The 20,120-nt window shown below is 48.1% G+C and overlaps 8 protein-coding genes across 8 annotated transcripts; 5 read left to right on the top strand and 3 right to left on the bottom strand.

Moving 5' to 3' along the window:
* Positions 1-1,757: 1,757 nt before the first annotated feature.
* On the bottom strand, positions 1,758-3,337 carry N7471_008198 (spherulation-specific family 4 protein). Its single transcript, XM_057280917.1, has 3 exons — positions 3,065-3,337; positions 2,534-2,882; positions 1,758-2,231 (listed from the first exon to the last, which is right to left on the bottom strand). The coding sequence occupies exons 1-3, from the start codon at positions 3,286-3,288 to the stop codon at positions 1,911-1,913; spliced, it is 894 nt and encodes a 297-aa protein (XP_057135177.1). The 5' UTR covers positions 3,289-3,337; the 3' UTR covers positions 1,758-1,910.
* Positions 3,338-4,063: 726 nt separating this feature from the next.
* On the top strand, positions 4,064-5,374 carry N7471_008197 (NAD-dependent epimerase/dehydratase family protein; the record flags this gene model as incomplete). The annotated part of the gene is made up of 1 exon (XM_057280916.1): positions 4,064-5,374. The coding sequence occupies one exon, from the start codon at positions 4,064-4,066 to the stop codon at positions 5,372-5,374; it is 1,311 nt and encodes a 436-aa protein (XP_057135176.1).
* Positions 5,375-6,109: 735 nt separating this feature from the next.
* N7471_008196 (mitochondrial 54S ribosomal protein mL54) lies at positions 6,110-6,895 on the top strand (the record flags this gene model as incomplete). The annotated part of the gene is made up of 2 exons (XM_057280915.1): positions 6,110-6,590; positions 6,645-6,895. The coding sequence occupies 2 exons, from the start codon at positions 6,110-6,112 to the stop codon at positions 6,893-6,895; spliced, it is 732 nt and encodes a 243-aa protein (XP_057135175.1).
* A 255-nt stretch (positions 6,896-7,150) lies between these two features.
* Positions 7,151-8,007, bottom strand: N7471_008195 (glutathione S-transferase family protein; the record flags this gene model as incomplete). The annotated part of the gene is made up of 2 exons (XM_057280914.1): positions 7,151-7,899; positions 7,959-8,007. 2 exons carry the CDS (start codon positions 8,005-8,007, stop codon positions 7,151-7,153), a joined length of 798 nt encoding a protein of 265 aa, XP_057135174.1.
* A 486-nt stretch (positions 8,008-8,493) lies between these two features.
* On the top strand, positions 8,494-11,217 carry N7471_008194 (putative phosphoinositide-specific phospholipase C; the record flags this gene model as incomplete). The annotated part of the gene is given in 6 exon segments (XM_057280913.1): positions 8,494-8,641; positions 8,704-9,114; positions 9,213-9,700; positions 9,718-9,974; positions 10,030-10,630; positions 10,779-11,217. 5 exon segments carry the CDS (start codon positions 8,710-8,712, stop codon positions 11,215-11,217), a joined length of 2,190 nt encoding a protein of 729 aa, XP_057135173.1. The 5' UTR covers positions 8,494-8,641; positions 8,704-8,709.
* Positions 11,218-14,834: 3,617 nt separating this feature from the next.
* Positions 14,835-15,280, top strand: N7471_008193 (uncharacterized protein; the record flags this gene model as incomplete). The annotated part of the gene is made up of 2 exons (XM_057280912.1): positions 14,835-14,929; positions 15,061-15,280. The coding sequence occupies 2 exons, from the start codon at positions 14,835-14,837 to the stop codon at positions 15,278-15,280; spliced, it is 315 nt and encodes a 104-aa protein (XP_057135172.1).
* Positions 15,281-15,456: 176 nt separating this feature from the next.
* N7471_008192 (putative transporter) lies at positions 15,457-17,343 on the bottom strand (the record flags this gene model as incomplete). Its single annotated transcript, XM_057280911.1, has 5 exons — positions 15,457-15,481; positions 15,539-15,622; positions 15,681-15,799; positions 15,862-17,031; positions 17,089-17,343. 5 exons carry the CDS (start codon positions 17,341-17,343, stop codon positions 15,457-15,459), a joined length of 1,653 nt encoding a protein of 550 aa, XP_057135171.1.
* A 1,128-nt stretch (positions 17,344-18,471) lies between these two features.
* Positions 18,472-20,045, top strand: N7471_008191 (TauD/TfdA dioxygenase family protein; the record flags this gene model as incomplete). Its single annotated transcript, XM_057280910.1, has 5 exons — positions 18,472-18,834; positions 18,903-19,108; positions 19,179-19,674; positions 19,739-19,871; positions 19,932-20,045. Exons 1-5 carry the CDS (start codon positions 18,638-18,640, stop codon positions 20,043-20,045), a joined length of 1,146 nt encoding a protein of 381 aa, XP_057135170.1. The 5' UTR covers positions 18,472-18,637.
* Between the last annotated feature and the right edge of the window lie 75 nt (positions 20,046-20,120).

The raw sequence follows: 20,120 nt of genomic DNA, 5'->3' as shown, positions 1-20,120 counted from the left end.
TGATCTGGTGATGGTCATACTAGGCGAAATTTATTCAAGACTGGACCCTCTACGACCCATGGTTGACGAAAACGGGCGTGAATAACCTCGATTGCAATGCCCGATTTAAATTGGTGGCTTTTTGAAAGGCTGCATGGCGAACGCCATGCGAACTGAACCTCGAACCTGGATGCACGCGCAGAGAACAGTTCGGAATTTGTTCAGATTTAGACGTGTCCACCCATGCATGTTCATAGCTGACCGTGCCGCAGCAAAAACCCATCCCGGTGTCCTTAATGAGTTTGCCCCAAACGCTGATCTTTGACACTTATGCTGTTAGCGCCCAGCGATCGACTAATTTCAGTCTGTAAGTAGTCAAATTTATTTATGGAGTAGTTCAAGACCCTATGGAGTCGAACCAGCGATGCATGACAGGAGTGATTGGCGATACTCTTACTGTATTAGTTCGGTTCTCCCTAGCGGCTACCTGAAGCCAAGAGATAGATCGATCTTTTCCTTCCGAAATACCCGGCCATGCCACGAGGTAGTGGCTTCCGCCACCAGCGCTCAATTTCAGGGGTATGACAGAGGCGGAAGATGCATACAAATCATCTCCGGGCAAAGGAGGAATATTGCCCGGGACTGTGGCATTTGACATTGCACCGGGGACCGGGGACGGGTGGCCGGTGAAGGGTTCATTGAAATTGCCAGCTGTGTATCATGTCTCGGTGTAAAAACATCCCACGCCGGCCTGGTTCCTGGAATATGACCCCGTTGGAATGGGGCAGGTCGGGTTTGTAACTCGGTACAGCCGCAGTTGAACCACGTTAAACCTGCATGCATACGGAGTACTCCGTACATTGTTCATGTTCCAACGCAGCGTTGCATCGGGAGTCTGAATTTGGACAATATGTATAGCGATGATCTACACCAATAGTAAACGTCAATACCCGAAATCTGTTGTCCAGGTCATGTTCCACGCTGCTGTTTCAGTCTTTGATCGTTTTACACTGAGACTCGCAACATACTTTAGCTGAGAAATTGACTTAGTATAATAAATTAGAGTCTGTCTCAAAATGTTCCAGTTGAATATATCCAAATCTTGAACAAAGGATGATGTCCATCACCAATTGAAACGGTGGCTGTCTAATATGCCCTGCCAGGATAGTTGAGAGCTAATCCTGCAGGGGTATTTTGAGAGTTTTTCCGAGCCTTGAAATGACATTCGCTGTGGGTCTACAGGACATTATCTGCAGGTCTTATAGATCGATCGGATGAGCGGTAACTCAGAGACATTTTCAAAGAACAATGGTCTAGATTGAGATCCAGGAAAGGAAGATGTTTGAGCATTTCTATATCGTCAACATTGAGGTTAGATCAAGCCAGATCAGGTTAAGCCACGTTTAGCTTATACCTATACCTCGTATCGAGGGGAGGATGCCCTACTCTCCGGTTCTAGATAAATTACAATGCTCCGCGAGCCAACCATACTTTTGTTTTGCCACATGATCCAATTGACAGGTACTTCATTAGTGGTCGAAATAAATGCACTTTTGTTGTTTAGTGGTATGTACTGATGTATCTTATTCTTGGCATGCGAAAAAAAACGAAAAGTAAAAAAAAGAGTGAAAATTACCACAATACGTCTATGTATTCTCCACCCTGGACTCCACTCCACCTTGGCCTAAAAAGTATAGCTGACCTCTAACAAAGACGGCTAGCGATTGTGCATTGAAGGGGTAAAAGGCGAAAGAGAAAATTTTCCATTCCAATTTATGGCGCAGATCATGAAAATTCATATGGACTAAAAATTAGTCTAAAAATCAACTCGTAGAATCATTAAACCAAATGTGAAAACATGCTAGCTATACCAAAAAGAATATGTGCACATCAAACTAAAGCGAGTAATCTAAGAACAGAAATTCATACCCCTAAGCTGCCATCAGATCGACGAACTCAGTCCACTTGGCCCCGAACGAGGCATAATAGTCTGTGCTGAGATGGGTGATGTACACCTCATCCGCAACCTTGCGCACCTGCTTGACCAGACTGCGAAGGTCCTTGCCCTCAACAGATTCAGGCACCGAGTGAACGATGGCGCAAAGTTGGGAACGATTGCTGTCCGCGATGTTGGTGAACAGCTTGGCGCCTTGCCTTTCCTGGAAAGTAGTGTAGGCAGCTTCGAACACAACAGTTGAATCAGCTGTTGCAAGGTACCGAGAATCTGGGACAGCGCCGGGATTATGGACAACCTGATAGTTTTGGTTAGCTCAATGGACTTCGCCTATGTATCCCAGAAGGGGAAACCATTGTGATGCAGGCTGGGGTACGGAGTAGAATATGGGGTGTTGGGATAAAAGTCAATAAAGCCATAGTGTAGCTCTGAAAGTGACATGGGAATAGTAAACGAGGGAAAAGACAAGGCCAAACCGGATAAAACAAAATAAAGAAACAAAAATATAGGTCCAAGATGATGCGAGACAGGGGGTGTATTGTATGGGCAGTGGATAAGCTGTAAAGTAAAAATACATCTCGAAAGAATTGCAGAACTCACAAATTGATCAGGACCAAGGTCCTTGACAAAGTCTGTCAACCCTTGCAGATACTTCAAGGTTTGAGAATCGTATTGCTGAGGGGTTTCATCGAAGAAGATTCCGCGAACCGCAAGGTTGGGGTCGGAGGAATTAGTCGGCCAGTCCGCATAGGTTTGGATATCCTTGCGAACAGCAGAAACATTGCGCTTTCCGTATGAGGTATAAACATAGCCCAAAACACGCACATTGTCGTAAGCAGTGAGCTTTGGGATCTCACGGGTGTAATTGCCATCCGGGAGAGAGTCAGGCCCTGGACCATTTCCTGGATTGATTACGACGGTAAAGTTGACATTGGGGTGGGCAGATATCCTGTGGCGTTTAGCAGCTGTTTTTCTCGATTGTATTTTTCTTTTCTTTTAATTTTGATATGTGATGGTATGCTTTGGCGCCCGAACGGCGCGACATAGTGTGGCGGGCTGCCGGCCGGGATAGAAAGCAATCCGGAAACATGGGGAGAAAGGAAATTGGGATGAAAAGGGTTAGAAACATACACATTTTCCAGCGGAGCCCACGCCTCAGGCGCAGGATATACGTAAAGTGGAACGAACACCTTCGCTTTCGGACCCATGTTGTTTTTCTTGCGGAGAGTAGTGACCACAACGGAGGGAACAACGGCAGCAATAATCACAATAAGGACCACGATTGCCAAGATGAAACGAGAACGCTTCGACTTAAGACATGTTCGCTTGCTCACGTGTTTTTCGGAATCAGACATATTGGGGGATTTACAGAGAGAAAGTTGAAACGAAGAAAGTGGGTTCGCGAACGCTTCTACATATGAGCATGAATTTTTCAAAGAATGGTGGCCAACTAAAATACCAAATCGAAAGAAGTTGCTGGTCAACACGATCTGAGACTTAGTCCCTACAACGTACGGCCGAAGATGGATCTGGGGCCTCGACCATATGCAGAAAGAGTCTTGGCTGAGACGTAGAAAATAGAACGAAAATAGAAAGAAAATATTAAATAAATAATAAAAAAATTGTTATAAAGAAAAATGATAATAATTCCATTATTATACTAGCTCGAGCTGAGACCCTGACGTACGGAGTACAGGAGGCACTTACAACATAGAACATTCGGAGGTACAGAATGATATCCCAAGGCCCAGCCGTATGCCTGGCCCACCAAGGGGCATCCTGCCCCGATGGTTCTGTTCCAGTTCGTTGTGCCTGCCCCTCTTACGCTCGCTTTGTGCTTTTTTCTATTCCGCTTATGCTTGTTTCTTTTGTTTCTTTTTCTTCTATTTTTGCCGGCGGACCGTGCTAGATCCTCATTCGCCAAGGAAGGATGGCATAATAGATGAACTCAAATGGAGAATCGGAGTGAGGCAACGCAGGTACCTCGCTTGTTTTGTATAAAACCTTGGTTAAGGGCCCACCAAAGAATCGGGATAACTTAGTTTTGGTCATATAATAACATAGAACATTTTCTCTCTTTGTTTGCAGTGGTAGCATAACTTACCTGGCATTCATTGTTGACTTCACGCCATGATTGAGCCAACATCATTTTCTTCTTCGAGGTCGGACAGTCCCCAAAGGTCCGACGCAAGCAGTCCTGTGCAATCTCCTATCGCCCCGGACACACCAGCAACAGAGGCTGGAGACCCATTCGACAATCTCCATGACTTGTTGCACAGAATCCCTTTGCAAAGCCACATTCTTGTCACTGGTGGCCTCGGTTTCATTGGTAGTCATACCACGCTTGAGCTGCTCAAGGCAAACTATAACGTCATTGTGATCGACAATCTTAGCAATGCATTCGAGAATGTTTTCGACCGTATCAGCCTCTTGGCCAAGAAGCATCACGAGGAGAATGGAACGAAGATGCCATCTCTGCGATTACATGCACACGATTATCGCGACACCAAAGCTCTTCAGCCACTGCTTGAGGAGTACCAGCTCCCCTCCCGGTGGGGAACTCCCAAGTCGAGGATCGCCGGAGTCATTCACTTCGCAGCTTATAAAGCCGTGGAGGAGAGCATTCGGAAGCCACTGAAGTATTACTCCAACAATGTCAGCGGGCTTGTCGACTTTGCCACAATCCTTGGAGACTTCGGCATCAAGACCTTCATCTTCTCGTCTTCCGCCACCGTATACGGAACCCTCGCAACCTCCGGTCTTCCATTGAAAGAGGAACTCTGTGTTCACAAGGAAGAGTTCTACACAGATCACGAAGGCTCACAACAATCCATTCAACCTGGATGTACTGGAATCACCAACCCGTACGGACGCACAAAATGGATCTGTGAAACCATTCTAGCCGACTTGGCCGCATCAGACCCCGAATGGACCATTGTTGCACTCCGCTATTTCAACCCCGTTGGCTGTGATTCTTCCGGTCTTTTGGGCGAAGACCCAAGACAGGCACCAACGAACCTGCTTCCCGTCGTTGTCAAAGTCATGACCGGCCAGTATTCCGAACTTTCCATGTTTGGGACAGATTGGGAAACCGAGGATGGCACTGCCGTCCGTGACTTCATCCACGTTAGTGATCTGGCTCGGGGGCATATTGCCGCGCTCAGTTCTGCCAATGAGGGCAAGCTGACAGAGAATTTCCGCACATTCAATCTCGGAACTGGAAAGGGAAATTCTGTGATGGACGTGGTCAGCACTATGGAGTCTGTTATCGAGAAGCCCATTCCTCGACGTGCCGCGCCACGTCGCGAAGGTGATGTTGGAGCCTGCGTTGCCGTCGTCGACCGGTCGACCGAAGAGCTTCAATGGAAGACAGAAAAGAGCCTGAAGGATGCGTGCCAGGACATCTGCAACTTCCTGGATGTCAGTGGTCTGTCTTCATAGCGCGTCCTCATACTGTTGGTTTGATATGACAGTTATGTTTTTTTTTTTGCCCTTTTTGCCTGTTCCTAATATACCTGTTCACCGGAACAATGGCCCATTAGAGGCATGTGTTTCAGTATAATGATTGTCTGTTTTCTGTTTGGTTTAGCATATTGATCAGAGTTGCATGACTGGCGAGCATTCTCGGTCGGTCCCTGTGTCGTTTTCTCCTTTTGGTGTACAAAGTCATTTATATAACTACGTCGCTTTCTCATTTATATGCAAATTAACAAAAGTTCCCATTTGATCCTTGGAATTTGCAGCAGGTTCTCGATGAAAACTGGTAGTCGAGAACTAATCCGTAGATGTTGACTGGATGTGGTGCAAATCTGTGTGATGTCACGTGATATGACATTTTACACAACCGGTTTGGATGATGGCGCCAGGACAAGACATTTCGGGCGTTGCGGTATACCGAAGATATTCATCCGTCTCATATGTAATCTATAAACAGGCCAGAGCCTTGTGGCAAGAACTGAAGCTGCCCTACGCCGTAGACCATATTTGTTGATCTATCACGTGACCGATCTCCGTCTTGGCATCAAATATGGCCGCAGTTTTCTGCGACAGCTGTGTCCGCGCGTGTTTTATTGCATCTCAACGCAATTGGGATTCCTTGTCACCCAGTGCCTTCTACTGAACCTTTTAATATCGTCCTAGTCTATTCTCTGTCTTTCTCTGATTTATCCCGCCATAATGATCTGCAAAAGCTGCCGCACGACGATGCTCTCCCGATTCAACCAGCAGCCAGTGATCCGGACGGCTTCAGCATGCGCGCGCCAGCTTCCTCTGGTTCGCAGCCAATTCCGCTCATACAGCAGTGATAACAACCCTCCTGTGGCTGCTACTCCTTCTCCGCCATCCCCCCGCCAACCCACGGTCGGCGACCTCACAACCCCGTCCGCCATCTCCTCCGCTACCCCGGGTGTTTCTCAACCTTTGAGCACCCCCGAAGGCGTTCACGCCGATGTCAACCCCGGAGCTTCCACAAAACCGACTACCGTTCGCCCACCGAGCAGCTGCCCGGCCGGAACCAAACTAAACGGACTCAACTACTTCAAGAACAAGCCGGATGTCTTCGCCAAGGAGGATTCCGAGTACCCAGATTGGCTATGGAACCTTTTGGGAGATTCCAGCAAGGACGCAAAGACTAAGCAGGGCGGTGTTGACCCAAGCAGTAAGATATCTCCTAGATTTCCTATTTTTTCATAAGATGCTAACCCTGTCACAGCCTTGAACAAGAAGCAACGAAAGCGTTACGACAAGAAGCTGGCCGCTCGCACTGGTCCCCTCGCCGCTAAGATCCCCGCTCACCACCACGCTCACGATATCACCCCCGCACCCTACAACCGCGACGCACCTTCAGCGGATGCCATGGCCGATGCCACCGAGGGCTTGGAGCAGCGCTCGGAGATTATCAAGAGTGCACGCGATGCCAGACGAAAGGCCATTAAGGAGTCCAACTTCCTGCGCGGTCTGTAGGCTTGTTCCATGTCAATTCGAGTGGAACACATGAAAGCGATTGTACTTTTCTTGTTGGGGTTGTGCCGCAGGCGCCCATAACCGCCTCGATATTGCATTGGATATTGGATAGACCGGGCCCTTTGGAGCACCCCGGATGTATTATTACATTGATTTGTTTTTTCTATTGTGCTATATATCAAATGATACTTGTCTCAGATCTAAGCTCGCCGCAGAGTATCCCGAACAGTCCCCTCTATCCCCGAAAAATATGACTTATTGGGGAATCGGCCACTCCTTCTCCTCCCCCTGCCCTTCAAGCCAGGGCAAACAAGCTTCATACAGTGATTTGAACTCCCCATTCCCAAGAGCAAGAACCTTCTCAAAGATACCCCCGTCAAAGCGCTCGAGAAAAGCCAAAAGTGAAGCCAAAATAATATCCGCATAGCCAGCCCTCTCACCCTCCAAAAACGGCCCCTTTTTCCCATCCTTACCCTTCAGCATCTTAATCAGCGTCTCCGCCTCCTTCTCGACAAGCTGCCACAGAGCAAGCAACTCTGCCTCGTCCGTCGGCCTGACCTCAGAAAGCGGCTTCCCGAAAGCCGCAGAGCGCGTCCGGATAAAGTACTCCCGTGCACGCTCATCCAGTCCAGATGGAACGTTGGGAATAATCAGCGACCTGATACTCGGTGACATCAGGCTCATTATCTTCAGCACGGCGACCACGAGCGAGTAGCTTGCGTCGCCGGAAGGGAAGAGCGGGGGTGACGGGTACAGCTTGTCGATGTACATGGCGATCGGCTCGGAATCCATGAGTATCCCGTCTGGGTTGCTCGTTATTGACCCCTTATGGCTGATTGCCGGTAGTGTGTAAGGTGTCGCTGACTCGCCAGGTGGGACGCCATGAGCCTTGAGTAAAGGTGCAATGTCGGGGTATGATACCCAGCTTTGGGTGTAAGGGATGCCCTTGAAATTAAGGACCATTCTCGTCCGGAGAGTGTTGGGAGACCATGACTTGGAAGGGCCTGGTTGAGTTAATGGTCTGTTTGCACTGCGGTCATCTAATTTCGGGTCTGGTTCGTACCTGGTAGGACAGATAGGAGATCGAAGAAATGGATGTTGGACTCGGTCATTGTGTAATATAAGTAGATTGTATATCTTTAGAGTTGAGCTTGAGATAGCTGTTCAAATTGTTGAACTCCAAGCTGTTGAGTAGTTCTACTTATAAGCCGGCCCGACTCAAACAGAGCGGGGGTTTGATTTATCAGCTGGAATTTCGGCCTCGGAGCACAAAGAAGAATGTAATGTTGCTTATCAAGAGGCTTTTTGACCTTGAGCTAATCGGCTTGATACTAATCTGATACTTCATGGCTCGTGCGAAGCTACGAAGCCGCGAAGTTGTGAAGCAAGGTAGTATTGGATAAATCCATATTTTCATGTACAAGCCGTGCTCGAAGGACAAAAACACCATGAATTCATTTTGAAGTTGAAACTCAAAAGTCGCACTTTCTATGTTGTATATCCACAATGATATAGTTACTTCGTAGGCAGTGCCACGTTGGCAGTGGGGGATTTGGGCGCACGGGTCACATTGGGATTTTCTCCTCACATCGCATATTGTGATTTCTACATGTACGGAGTGCATCGTATATTCATGTTCTATTCGATCTAAATTCACAAACAGATACCTGACATATCCGCTAAAACAAGCGGGGCAATCCTTCGCCAATAAGCCTACCCCTCCAGGTATTACCCGACGTCCATAAGGTTGCATCTCCTATACGGCATATTCCCTATTGGAAAAGAATAGCCCACTAACAATATATCAGTCCAAAATGGAGAAAGTCGAATCACTCGTGGACCGTGCTAAACACCTAGTACTCCACGAACCACCCACGACACCGACACACACCGTGGAGAAATTCCACCCATCTTTGGACGATCATATCCAGAAGATCTACAAGTCTGTTGGTGCATATGCTCCAACTACAAATTATTTCCTCAATGAAATGCAACATGACATCACCGTCGCCAATTCTCCTGAGCCAGTCACCGACGCTTTGGCTTCTCTGGATGCCTTTCGTGCCTACATGAAAGATGCGAACTCATCTGCGATGGGACCAGAAGAAGGCCTGGATCTTTCCGCGCCTCTTTCAGATTACTATATCTCGTCGAGCCACAACACCTATTTGACGGGTAATCAGCTGTACAGCGACGCTGCTGCTAGTGCCTATACATCTGTGAGTTCATGCTGTGCAGAATAATCCTGCCATTTACGCTCCATGGATGTTAGGACTTGCCAGGACCAGGAATTTAAGATTTACTCATGCTCTAACAGGTCCTCCTCCGCGGCTGCAGGTCCGTCGAGATCGATGTCTGGGATGGAGAATTGGACACCCCCAAATCAAGCGACAGCGAGATAAGCAGCGACAGTAGCAGCAGTGATTCAGAGACGGAAGAAGGGAGGAGTATGCGGAGCAAGCTGAAAGAGAAGATGAAGGTCAAGAAAAGTGGCCAGGAAAAACCCGCCAAAGGACCGAAAAAATCAGTCGCGTCCAAATTGGAAGCCAAACTTGATGGCGTCCTTCGCCGCAAATCCGTCAAGTCGCCCCAGCGACCATCGGACGAAGATACCGCGACAAGCCAGATGCCTGTTCCCGTTGAGCCCCGTGTTCTGCATGGCCATACCCTAACCAAGGGAACTACATTCCGTGAAATCTGCTATACAATCCGTGACAGTGCATTTGTTGCCAGTGACCTTCCACTGGTCATTAGTCTCGAGGTACATGCGTCTCTTGAGCAGCAACAGACGATGGTTGACATCATGTTGGAGGCGTGGAAAGGATTGCTGGTAGAGGCTCCTCCGGATGGGGGAAGCTTCCCTCGCTATCTGATCTGAAGAAGAAGATCTTGATCAAGAGCAAATGTGTTCCACTCAGCGGCGAGGACGAGAAACCCGAAGGAGAAGCTCTGACGCCACAGAAATCCGATGATAAGTCCTCGGGGCAGCAGTCGCCGAAGCCATCAAAGATTCTTGACGCTCTGGCCAAGATGGCAGTTTATACTCGCGCATATCATTTCAGTCATTTTGATCAACCGGGTATGCTGCATCATTGTAGATATGGTCATGAAGGCGATGCTAATTTGATCAATAGAGGCCAAAGTTCCTCTCCATGTATTCTCGCTCTCCGAGAAAGCAGCGCGAGAAGCCCATGCCAACCATCGCGATGCCTTGTTTGAGCACAACCGAACATCTCTGATGCGTATCTACCCGTACGCATTCCGAGTCACCTCGTCGAACCTGGATCCAACATTCTACTGGCGACGTGGCGCTCAACTAGTAGCATTGAACTGGCAGAACCTAGATAAGGGCATGATGCTCAACCACGGGATGTTTGTGGGAACCCACGGCTGGCGACTGAAGCCCTCTGGCTACCGAAGCAGCAAATCTCCGACAGATGTCATTCAGCGCCGCAGCCTAACCCTCTCAATCGAGATATTCGCCGCGCAAGATCTCTCTCTGCCGCCAGGCGACCACAGCGAGAGGGGATTCAAACCCTATGTGAACTGCCAGCTGCACGTCGAAGAACCGGAAGGTGATGTTGCCCCGGACCAGGACGACGCCAGCTCCGACACAGAGAAAAGCAGCTACAGGCGGTGCACGAAGAGTTCATCAGGTCGGAACCCGGATTTCAAGGGTCAGAAATTGGAGTTCCCGACCGTGACGGGAATAATTGAGGAGCTGAGTTTCTTACGGTTAGTCTTTCTCTTCAATCTCTTCCTTGCTTACATCGATGTATCGAGAAAACTGCCTCGTGCTTTGTCCTCTCCCTTGCTCTGCAACATTTCCCCTTGCTGCGTTTCTACCTCCCCCCATCATATGAGCTCGTTTTCGAGTATGCAGGCATAAACCCTGCATTGTGATACCCGCCAAAGAACATATGCACTTGCCCGCATCACATGAACATGACGACTGGGCTTGGTATTTGCTTCTTCCGGACTTCCCCCTTCGTAACACGATGCATCGTGTGGGCTTGGGCTCAGCAGGGCGACCTGTAGTTTTCCTCAGCACCACCCCACTATCATGCACGCTGCCCTATAATGCGTTTCACGTTCGAAGAATGCAAGCACTATGTACAAACAAGCGACTGACTCGATTCTGTTTTCTTTTCTTTAGGTTCAAGATCAAGGATGACGAGATCGGTCGTGATCCCTTGGCTGCGTGGGCTTGCATCCGACTTGACCGGCTGCGGGAGGGCTATCGGCTGGTTCATCTCCATGAATGCGCTGGCGAGAAGACTGGGGGTATCTTGCTGGTTAATATTGTGAAGCGGGTTACTTAATTACCCAGATGATGTTCTCACTGAAGTGTGCATCAGATTTGTTAGTAGTATAGCGTAATGTATGCGACAAATTGTGACATCTTACAAAGCAAGTTTGAAGGCCATTCAGAGAAACACAGCGCCAGAGCCCCCGTTTGTCTTTGGGCAGGGTTTGGGCAGCATGTCGTACAGCACATTTCCACATTAGGAGCATCAGGAACAAAAAGGTTGCAGAACGGCACCCCAGCATCTGACAAATGTGACAAGTCCTTCAGCATGCGTATCACAAGCTCATTTCGACCTCATTTCGATATGGTCAAAAGTGACAGGCTACAGATTAGCGATCGGGATTGTGAGATACAATCATGCCAGTCAGCGTGCATATCTGATTCAAGGACGTTACACAGAAACAATTGGACGTTGGCATTTGGACTCTTCGGACTTTTTTGGACTACATTGTGCAGAGCGTGGATGTTACAGTTTCGCAGGTGACAGAAAACAGTCACTAGAAACAACCCATTAGTCTGGGCCTTTACACTTTCTCGCCGAGGGTGTCTGGATAAAGGCATAAGGGCCGAGCTTGGGGTTGATCATGTCTTGTTTTAGCCAGGCGGCTCTATTGGCATCTGAAGTGGGTGCATATGAAGGTCCCTACTCCGTGCTGTATGCAGTGTCGTGCTGGTGGCATATATCACTTTAGAAGAGAATTTAATTATTAGCCGCATGATATGCATTGTACCGATGCTGCGCATGAGTATAATCAAAGAGGGTCCGATAATATGCTGGTTTCCCGAAGAGCGCCAAGGTAGATGCACACATCGCAATCTGTGACTTGGGTGATATCTGAATAGTCTTCGCTTTGATTTTGCTAGTTTAGCTATGTGAGTACTTACTATGAGACCTAGAGGACGCGGAAAAAAAAGTAGCGGTGACATAGCAAATGGAATACAACGGACATAATGGCGTTAAACAAACAGGACTGTTGGCACGACATGCGTAAGAACGTGGGGTAGCAGCCCAGCCTTGGACTTCAAGACATTTAGCCAATGTAAGATAGTACGTAGGTGAACCAACAAATTCTTGCATGCTGCGAGCCATAATCCCAACCGTGGGGTTCATGTCATTTAGAGGAAGATCGGTGAGACCGAGAGTCAAACCAGTACAAGATCACCTTGAAAGGCGCAGCATTAAGAACGATCAACGTGCCAAGCGACATGCATCAGATTGATCAACATGGCTAGTGGGGGCTAACAAATAAGTCAAGTTGACCGGTAAATCCCCCGATAAAGTTGTGGCCGAAGGTGATCCTACGTCGCTTAAAGAATCGCAATATGAGACGTCTACCTTTGTTTTCCCACTTGGATTCTCTGGGCCTCTACGGAGTAGTTGGCGAATCAACGACAAAACTCGATGTGGTTCTTCAGATGTACATGTACTCCGTAGGTATTTGTCATTTGACAGATCCTGGTGGAGGGGTTCATGCGTCACTTCCATGAAATTTGCATACGCAACAGGGCGATAATATGCCAGCGTTGGAACAAACAGGCCATAGTGATACAGCCAATGATCGGGCCGGATCGTCTTTTGAGGAATGGAGGGGACCTCGGGACCCATGTCGAATACTATCAACGAATCACAGCACTAGAATGACCGAGGATGACCGAGCACTAGACCTATCTTGGATCTGTATAGGGTTCTGGGGTTGATACGTCAACTCTTAAATGTGCTGAGAGTTGCAATCCTAGTCTGCCCCCTTTTTCCTTGAAGTATCGGTGAATTGATGCAAGTTGCCGAGGCGCACTAGACCCATTTCTTTGTCTGATCCCCTTGAATCGCTAATTCTTTGGGATTTAGAAAGCAAACACCACGAACTCAAAGGGCCAGGAGGCCTCGGGAGGTGCCGAGGACCTCGCTGTGATTGGCTTTAGTGGGCCAGTGGCGTACAAAAGGGGTCGTGATGACTCTGTTTTTGGCTCACTTTTTTGGCTCTTATGCCTGTGCAGCAAAAAGCCAAGCCGTCAGGACGAACATCTATCATCTATCTACTGTTACTGGCTCATATCATTGGAGGAGAGAAAGTAGTGACCCAGCTGAGCGGGAACTACCGAGACTGCCAACTAGGTTTTTGATATTTTAATTTTGAAATTGAAATTGCAATTTTATTTTTTTATTGTTTTTTTAATTTCTTTGATTCTTTTCTTTGCCTCTGATTAGCCAGTGTGAACTAGATTTATTCTTTCTCTTTTGGTTTCCTTCCTTGCTTTCCAGGCCTTATAAGGGCCCCTCCTCATCCTATTCCCATCTTCATACTTCGACCTAAGAGAAATCAAAACGCTATCCTCGGGCTTCGGCAAAGAACTCTATCCATACCCTTCTCTATCCTTTCTTGACCTACATACCTACCAAAGTACCATGACTTGCTCTTCCAAATGTGCCGGGCCGGTGTGCTCAAACTCCTCTACCGTCTCCAAGGTTCGTACTCCTATGCCGCCTCATCGATGTGGTATTTCCACTACTTTTATCAGGATATACTGACTATCCCATAGATGCCTGGTGTGCGATGCCCAAGTTGCCAAGCACAAGGGAAAGAAGTTTGGGTTATCCCAGGCAAGAATTGTCACATCTGTCACACACCTTGTGCATGATAGGCTTGAGGTCCGGTGTTGCACATTTATCATGGGGAAAAAGACTGTGTGAAGTCATATGTGCCCATGCTTCCCGGATATGACCTGATTCCTTCACATCATAACCCCTCCCAATCATATGGAGACTCCCTCTTGAATCTCGAGAATGAATTCAATGTCCGAATACACGGAAGGCCTGCGAATATCTTGGAGATTGACACCACTTATGTGACACCGGGTAAACCTCAGGCGAAAGGTGCAACAGGTTTCTACCATGGTGTTTCTGTTTCTCTTTTCTTTAGCGTTTCCTGATAATGAGATACGACATTATTTCTTTCCCCTCGCCAGTCGATATAGTGTTAACAAATATAATCGGGTGCTATCTTTACCATCGGGCCGAGTCCACCAACACTTTATCAGATCGGGTAGAAATACAACTGACATTAAATTGGGCTTCTTCAAGTACTTTTGTCCTGCATATACAACATGTGCATACAAAATAGTACATAGCCCCACGTGGGAGTTTCCAGATTATATGACATCATTCACCCATACCTAAAATGTATAGAAAGTGCATACACGAACAACTCTAACTCTAACCTATATATATATATATACGTAAATATAGCTATGATACGTATCGAGCTTCCTTTGGCGCAGAGGGCTTTCTCATTTGACCTGATGCTGTTTTGGAGAGGGTTCATGGGGAATGGCCCGGTTTATGTGCAACGTTAGGCAGACCTCGAAGTGATGAAGCTCTCCAGGGCTAGTCATATCCTCCAATTCCCTCTCATATCGTCATTATGTAGGGTGTCTTTGCAAATTCAGGCTAGAACGAGGCCAATAAAACTGTACTTCCCTCGGTTTTCGTAAAGCGGCAAGAGATAAGCCCTAAAACGGAAAGGGACAAGCTCCGAGTGACTTGGCACACGTATGCGTCGGGCTTGAACTTCCATTAGTATATTTTATTGCATCCACAAGAAAGTGAACTCGAAGATCCTAAGCCAAATCGTCATGACGGAAAAGTATCCCACCGGAACACGCACTGAGAGCGAGTGTCTCGTCCGCGAGTGGGGGTTTCGACATATTTTCACCTGGACAGATAGAAGGTACGTACATGGATGGTTTTCCTACAGAGGATACACCCAAAATGAGGGAGCCAATTGAATTACCCACAGCAAATAGGTCTTTCTATCATCTGCGGGTGCATGCATGTACTGATGCTGACCTCGCTCATCAGCAACGCCCATTATTCCCCGCACTCGCATGGCGGTCTGACAACACACCTTATCCGCCGTGGATCTCTGACAATCACTTACCCTGACGATAATGCTAAATTGCATAATGGGGAAGTTAAAAAGGAGACGTTTGGAGTTGGAGATAGGGTTGATGTTCCTGCTGGAAAGATTCATGAGGTTTGGATTGGAAATGAGGGGTGTGAGTATGTCATTGGCGAGTAAGAAGAACATAACTTTTGCTTTTACTCGATATATTGATGAATGTACGTCTTTCGCAATTTGATGACATTGATGCCGAATGAGCTCAGCTCATTGTTTTGTTCTATTTGATGTTTTAAAGTCTAGGTAATGTCTCTATACCCCCAATCACATATGTGCCAGACAATGTAGTCGTATCTCTAGTGCAAAAATCGGAAATCAACTCTGTAGCGCGGTCATTAGCATTCGGTTGCACAGCCAAGAGACAACTGCTAGACATACCTCTTGTTTCCAAGGTCTTTGTTTTCAACGACGTATCGCGACCGCTCTTCGCTGGACATCTTATCCCAGATGGCGGCATTTTGTCTAGAAGCGAAGATTAGCAAAAGCAATTCGACCAATCAGAGTGCACTGGTTGACATACTTGTTACGCGTCACGTAGTAAATTTTGGCAATGATGAATATCGCCATACTCCACACCGAAAGAGCCATAAGGACTTTATTACCAGTGTGGTAGTACGGCTTATCTTCGGTGCGGTAGATCTGGACGTGATGGTTAGTTATGATAACTTAAGCACACAAAGAAACCGGAACAAGGGACTCACGTTGTTACCAATGATGTTACTGGCCTGCACCATCATGTTGTAGACAGCAGTAGCAACCGTTCGCGTCCTCACAGAGCCTGCATTGCGCGATGTAATTGCAACAATAATAGCGTGCACGTAAGGCATGCCAATCAACATGATCAACAGAACCCAACGCACCCAAGGACTAGCATCCTCAGAAATAACCTCCAACGCGATCAACAGAACCAGAGCCCAGAGCTCAGCACCGACACCAAGCAGCAGTCGCTGATTAAACCGCTCAGACACCCAAGTCCACACTAGCAGATTGACAATGAAAATGATATAGGCCGGGATAGTGAGCAGGTTCGTGTTGAAAGTGCTGAAACCGAGCGACTTCAGTTCCAGACTGATGTAAGATGTAGCCGGTGTGTTAGGGATCATCCAAGTCAGGCCGAGCAGGTAGATGACCCACATGTCGTAGTCCTTCAGGGCCTGCCAGAGCAGCTTGGGCGTAACGGCCTGACGATTGTGCATGGATCCCTTGCTCGGGTCATCGCGCAGCACACGATTAACCATAATTTTCTCTTCCTGCTCATTGAACCAGCCATTCTTACCGCGGAACCGGCCCGCGGTCTGCGTTGGTGAAGGCGGCATCCAGAATGCAGCGATGATACCGATCAAACCGGTGATCAAACCCTCCAGGGCAAAAAGGTACCGCCAGCCACCGGTGCCATCCGATTGGCGAATGTGGAGGAAGCCAAAAGCAAGGAAAGCGCTGACAATTGAGGTTGCTTCATATGTCACCCAGAAGAAGCTGAGCCGGATAGGCAACTCCTTGGACTTGTACCAGAATGATAGGAAGAGGATGGTGTCTGGAATGAAGCCACCCTCGAGAAGACCGAGCATAGCGCGGGTCGCGAAGAACCCGCTCTTGTTCTGAATAAATGCCTGGCACGAGGCGATGAGACTCCAGCTTATCATTTGCACGGGAATCCAGCGATCGGGGCCGACCCATTTCGAAATGAGCTGAGAAGGCAGCTCGGCGAAGAGAAATGTTAGGTAGAAGATTGTTTGACCAGTGTTGTAGTCGTTTGTGGTCATGCCAAGATCGTCCAGCATGTTGTCTGATGTGGCTTGGACGACGTTTCCACGGTCTAGCTGGAGCGCAAAGAATGTCATACAAGCAAATGTGCAAACGCGCCAGTCAATCTGTTGAACGGGTCAGTTGCTATAAACACAATACATGATAGGTTCAGTAACTCATACCTTTCTGACAACGGCTTTCTCTTCTTGCTCTGTCCACTCAAAGTCCGGGTCCCAGCGATGGGCACCCTCATATTCAGGAATGGGCTTGTAGAACCGCGGGTCCTCAGTAGTATCGAAAGCACAGTCGGTCTGCTTGGCGCGAGGACCGTCATATGTCGACGAAGACGAAGACTCGGCGGATGAGACTCTCGGCGTAGCCTTAGAGTCAAGGCCCGAGGCATCGGAGGCCGTTTTATTGGCTTCTTCAACCGTCATCTCGCAGTATCGGGATCGGAACTCGGATCACAAATGGAAGAAGAGACGCTTTGCTTGGGTTGGATGGGCATTAATTCATATAAAGGCAGCAAGGCGACATTGATATTTACTTATCACGCCATATTTAGCAGATGTGTCGCATTGGCCTCTGCACGTGTGGGCCAGGTGAAAAGGTAAAAGTCACAACATTGATAAGAGAAAGTTGTGGAACTGCCGAAATGATGTGCATGGGTGATTTAGAGTCCTAATTACGACCTAGTAGGGCTGACTACGTGGACTCAAGGCGGCCTAGGCTCGAAGTCGTAAGGGCCTTCTGCAGGATCGTGATAACGTAGATGGGAATCCTTTCAAATAGCAGAGATTTCATGCAATTAGCGATTAGTATTCGAAAATAGACGAAGAGCCGACGGATGTCGTCTAGTTGGGTTTTGGCTTGGCTGAATCACGCAAGTGTAGTGGGAGTGACGTTAGAGTCAACGAGTGGGCGGAGCCATATCAAGCAGGGGTGTTCCGCAGAATCCACCCTGTTTCATGGAGATCTACATGAGTTACGGAGTATGAAGTTTAGCATTGTATTGAACGGAGTACGTGATACTCTATGCCATGTTAACTACTCCGTACTGTATATGGAATGCGGAATACCTATTGTACCCTTGTCTTGGCATCTGTTCAATATTCCCCCTTGAAACCATTGACGCTATATTGCAAGTCATCGAACATGATAATAGCATTGAATTGTAGTAGAAGTCAAAGCCAAAAAGCAAGTATTTCCAAAATGTTGCTATAATGTTACGCGAGGGGAGTTATCTATCACGCCATAGTGGATTTTGACACGAATCGTATATCCCGAACATCGATGTACTTTGTATATCCGAGTAATTCGTACTCTTCTCAAATGACGGCGATTGTCAGTGGACGCACGCCATTTGTCTATCACGTCATGCTCGACCAACATAGCATGTTAACTTTGAAAGGGGACTGGTACGCTTATATTGTACTGAGCTATACAATATACAAAGTACCACCTCGCACAACCCCGCAGGCTCGTCGGCTCGCTCGCGACGGTCGCGAAAAGCTTACATTGGCATCTTGTCGTCCCGCAAGTACCGCAAACCCCCGCAATGATGGCGCAATTCGTGTTCTCGGTTTGATCGTGCCGAGCTGGTTATATATTGGTGTTAACTCTCAATGATACGAGACCAAAAAGATGAGGAGAAATCATATCTGATCACAGAGGCAATATATACACACACACACTCTCTCTCTCTCTCTCTCTGAAAATCAATCCTAAAACATGGCTCCCTCCCTCACTGAGACAGTGGGCCTTCGGGCACCGCCTGTTGCGCTTCCGCTAAAGTCGGACGGCGGCCAGAACAAGGAGAACTTGATTGGATACAAGATCGAAAAGGAGCTAGAGATTAGGGGCACAGACAAGGTGCCTCCTGTATCCTATCCGGAATATCTGCCCGTTTGGGATAATGAGACAGAAAGGTGTGCCTCTACCCCAGCCCTAATGCCGCCCCACATCCCTATGATTATCATATCTAATAGACTTCCAGATATCCTCCTCTGGAGCTCTTCGAGCACTACGATCACGGCAAAGATGCCGACGCCTCTTTCCCAGACCTGCTGCCCAAGGGCCAAGTTGAGGTCGACCAGATCACTCCTTTCATTGGCTCTGAGATCCATGGCGTGCAACTAAGCCAACTATCTGACAAGGGCAAAGATCAATTGGCCCTCTATGTTGCACAGCGACGAGTCGTCGGTACGTAATTGGAGACATTGCTTCGATCTCCATCCCTCGTTTAACCTTCGAGTCTAACAAATTAAAACAGCCTTCCGCGACCAAGACTTCGCATCCCGCCCGATTCAAGAGGTTGTCGACTATGCCGGCTACTTTGGCCGACACCACATCCACCAGACCTCAGGGGCACCCAAGGGCTTCCCAGAAATCCACCTTGTCTTCCGTGGTGCTGACGACCGCACCGGCGATAACTTCCTGAAGCAGCGCACCAATACTATTACATGGCACTCGGATGTCACCTTCGAGAAGCAGCCCCCAGGTACAACTTTCTTGTATGCGCTCGACGGCCCCACCACAGGTGGTGACACCCTGTTCGCCGACATGGTCCAGGCATATAAGCGTCTGTCGCCTGGCTTCCGGGAACGACTGCACGGATTGAAGGCTGTACACTCCGGTCTCGAGCAGATTAATGCTAGTTTGAATGGCGGTGGTATTGCCCGCCGTGATCCTGTTACATCGGAGCACCCCATTGTCCGAACTCACCCGGTAACTGGCGAGAAGGCACTTTACGTGAACCCTCAGTGTAAGTTTGGATCAACACATTGGGTGAAAGACTTGGAAAATCTGACATGTCCCGTTCTTGTCGCATAGTCACCCGTTACATTGTTGGATACAAAAAGAGGAATCAGACCACCTCCTCAAGTTCCTGTACGACCACATCGCCTTGTCGCAGGACCTTCAGGCTCGTATTCGCTGGAAAGCCGGTACCGTTGTCGTCTGGGATGTAAGTTATAGCACCGACCTGCTCTTTCTTCAATATGAGAAAAGACGCTGACCTTCGCAGAACCGTGTGGCTTGCCACTCTGCCGTTTTCGACTGGGAGGATGGCCAGCGCCGACACATCGCTCGTCTCACACCCCAGGCTGAGCCTCCCTTTGAGACACCCTTTGATGGTTAGATGGGGCGCTGGAAGCCTTCAGATTTAGAATAACACGTGGCTACGATAATTTCAACCCCAAATTGAGAAGAAAAG

Source organism: Penicillium samsonianum (assembly GCF_028829775.1).
Source record: "Penicillium samsonianum strain IBT 33392 chromosome Unknown utg000004l_segment0_segment0, whole genome shotgun sequence".
NCBI lineage: Eukaryota > Fungi > Ascomycota > Eurotiomycetes > Eurotiales > Aspergillaceae > Penicillium > Penicillium samsonianum.
The sequence above is the reverse complement of the archived record's forward strand: the minus strand, read 5'-3'. Positions and strand labels throughout refer to the sequence as shown.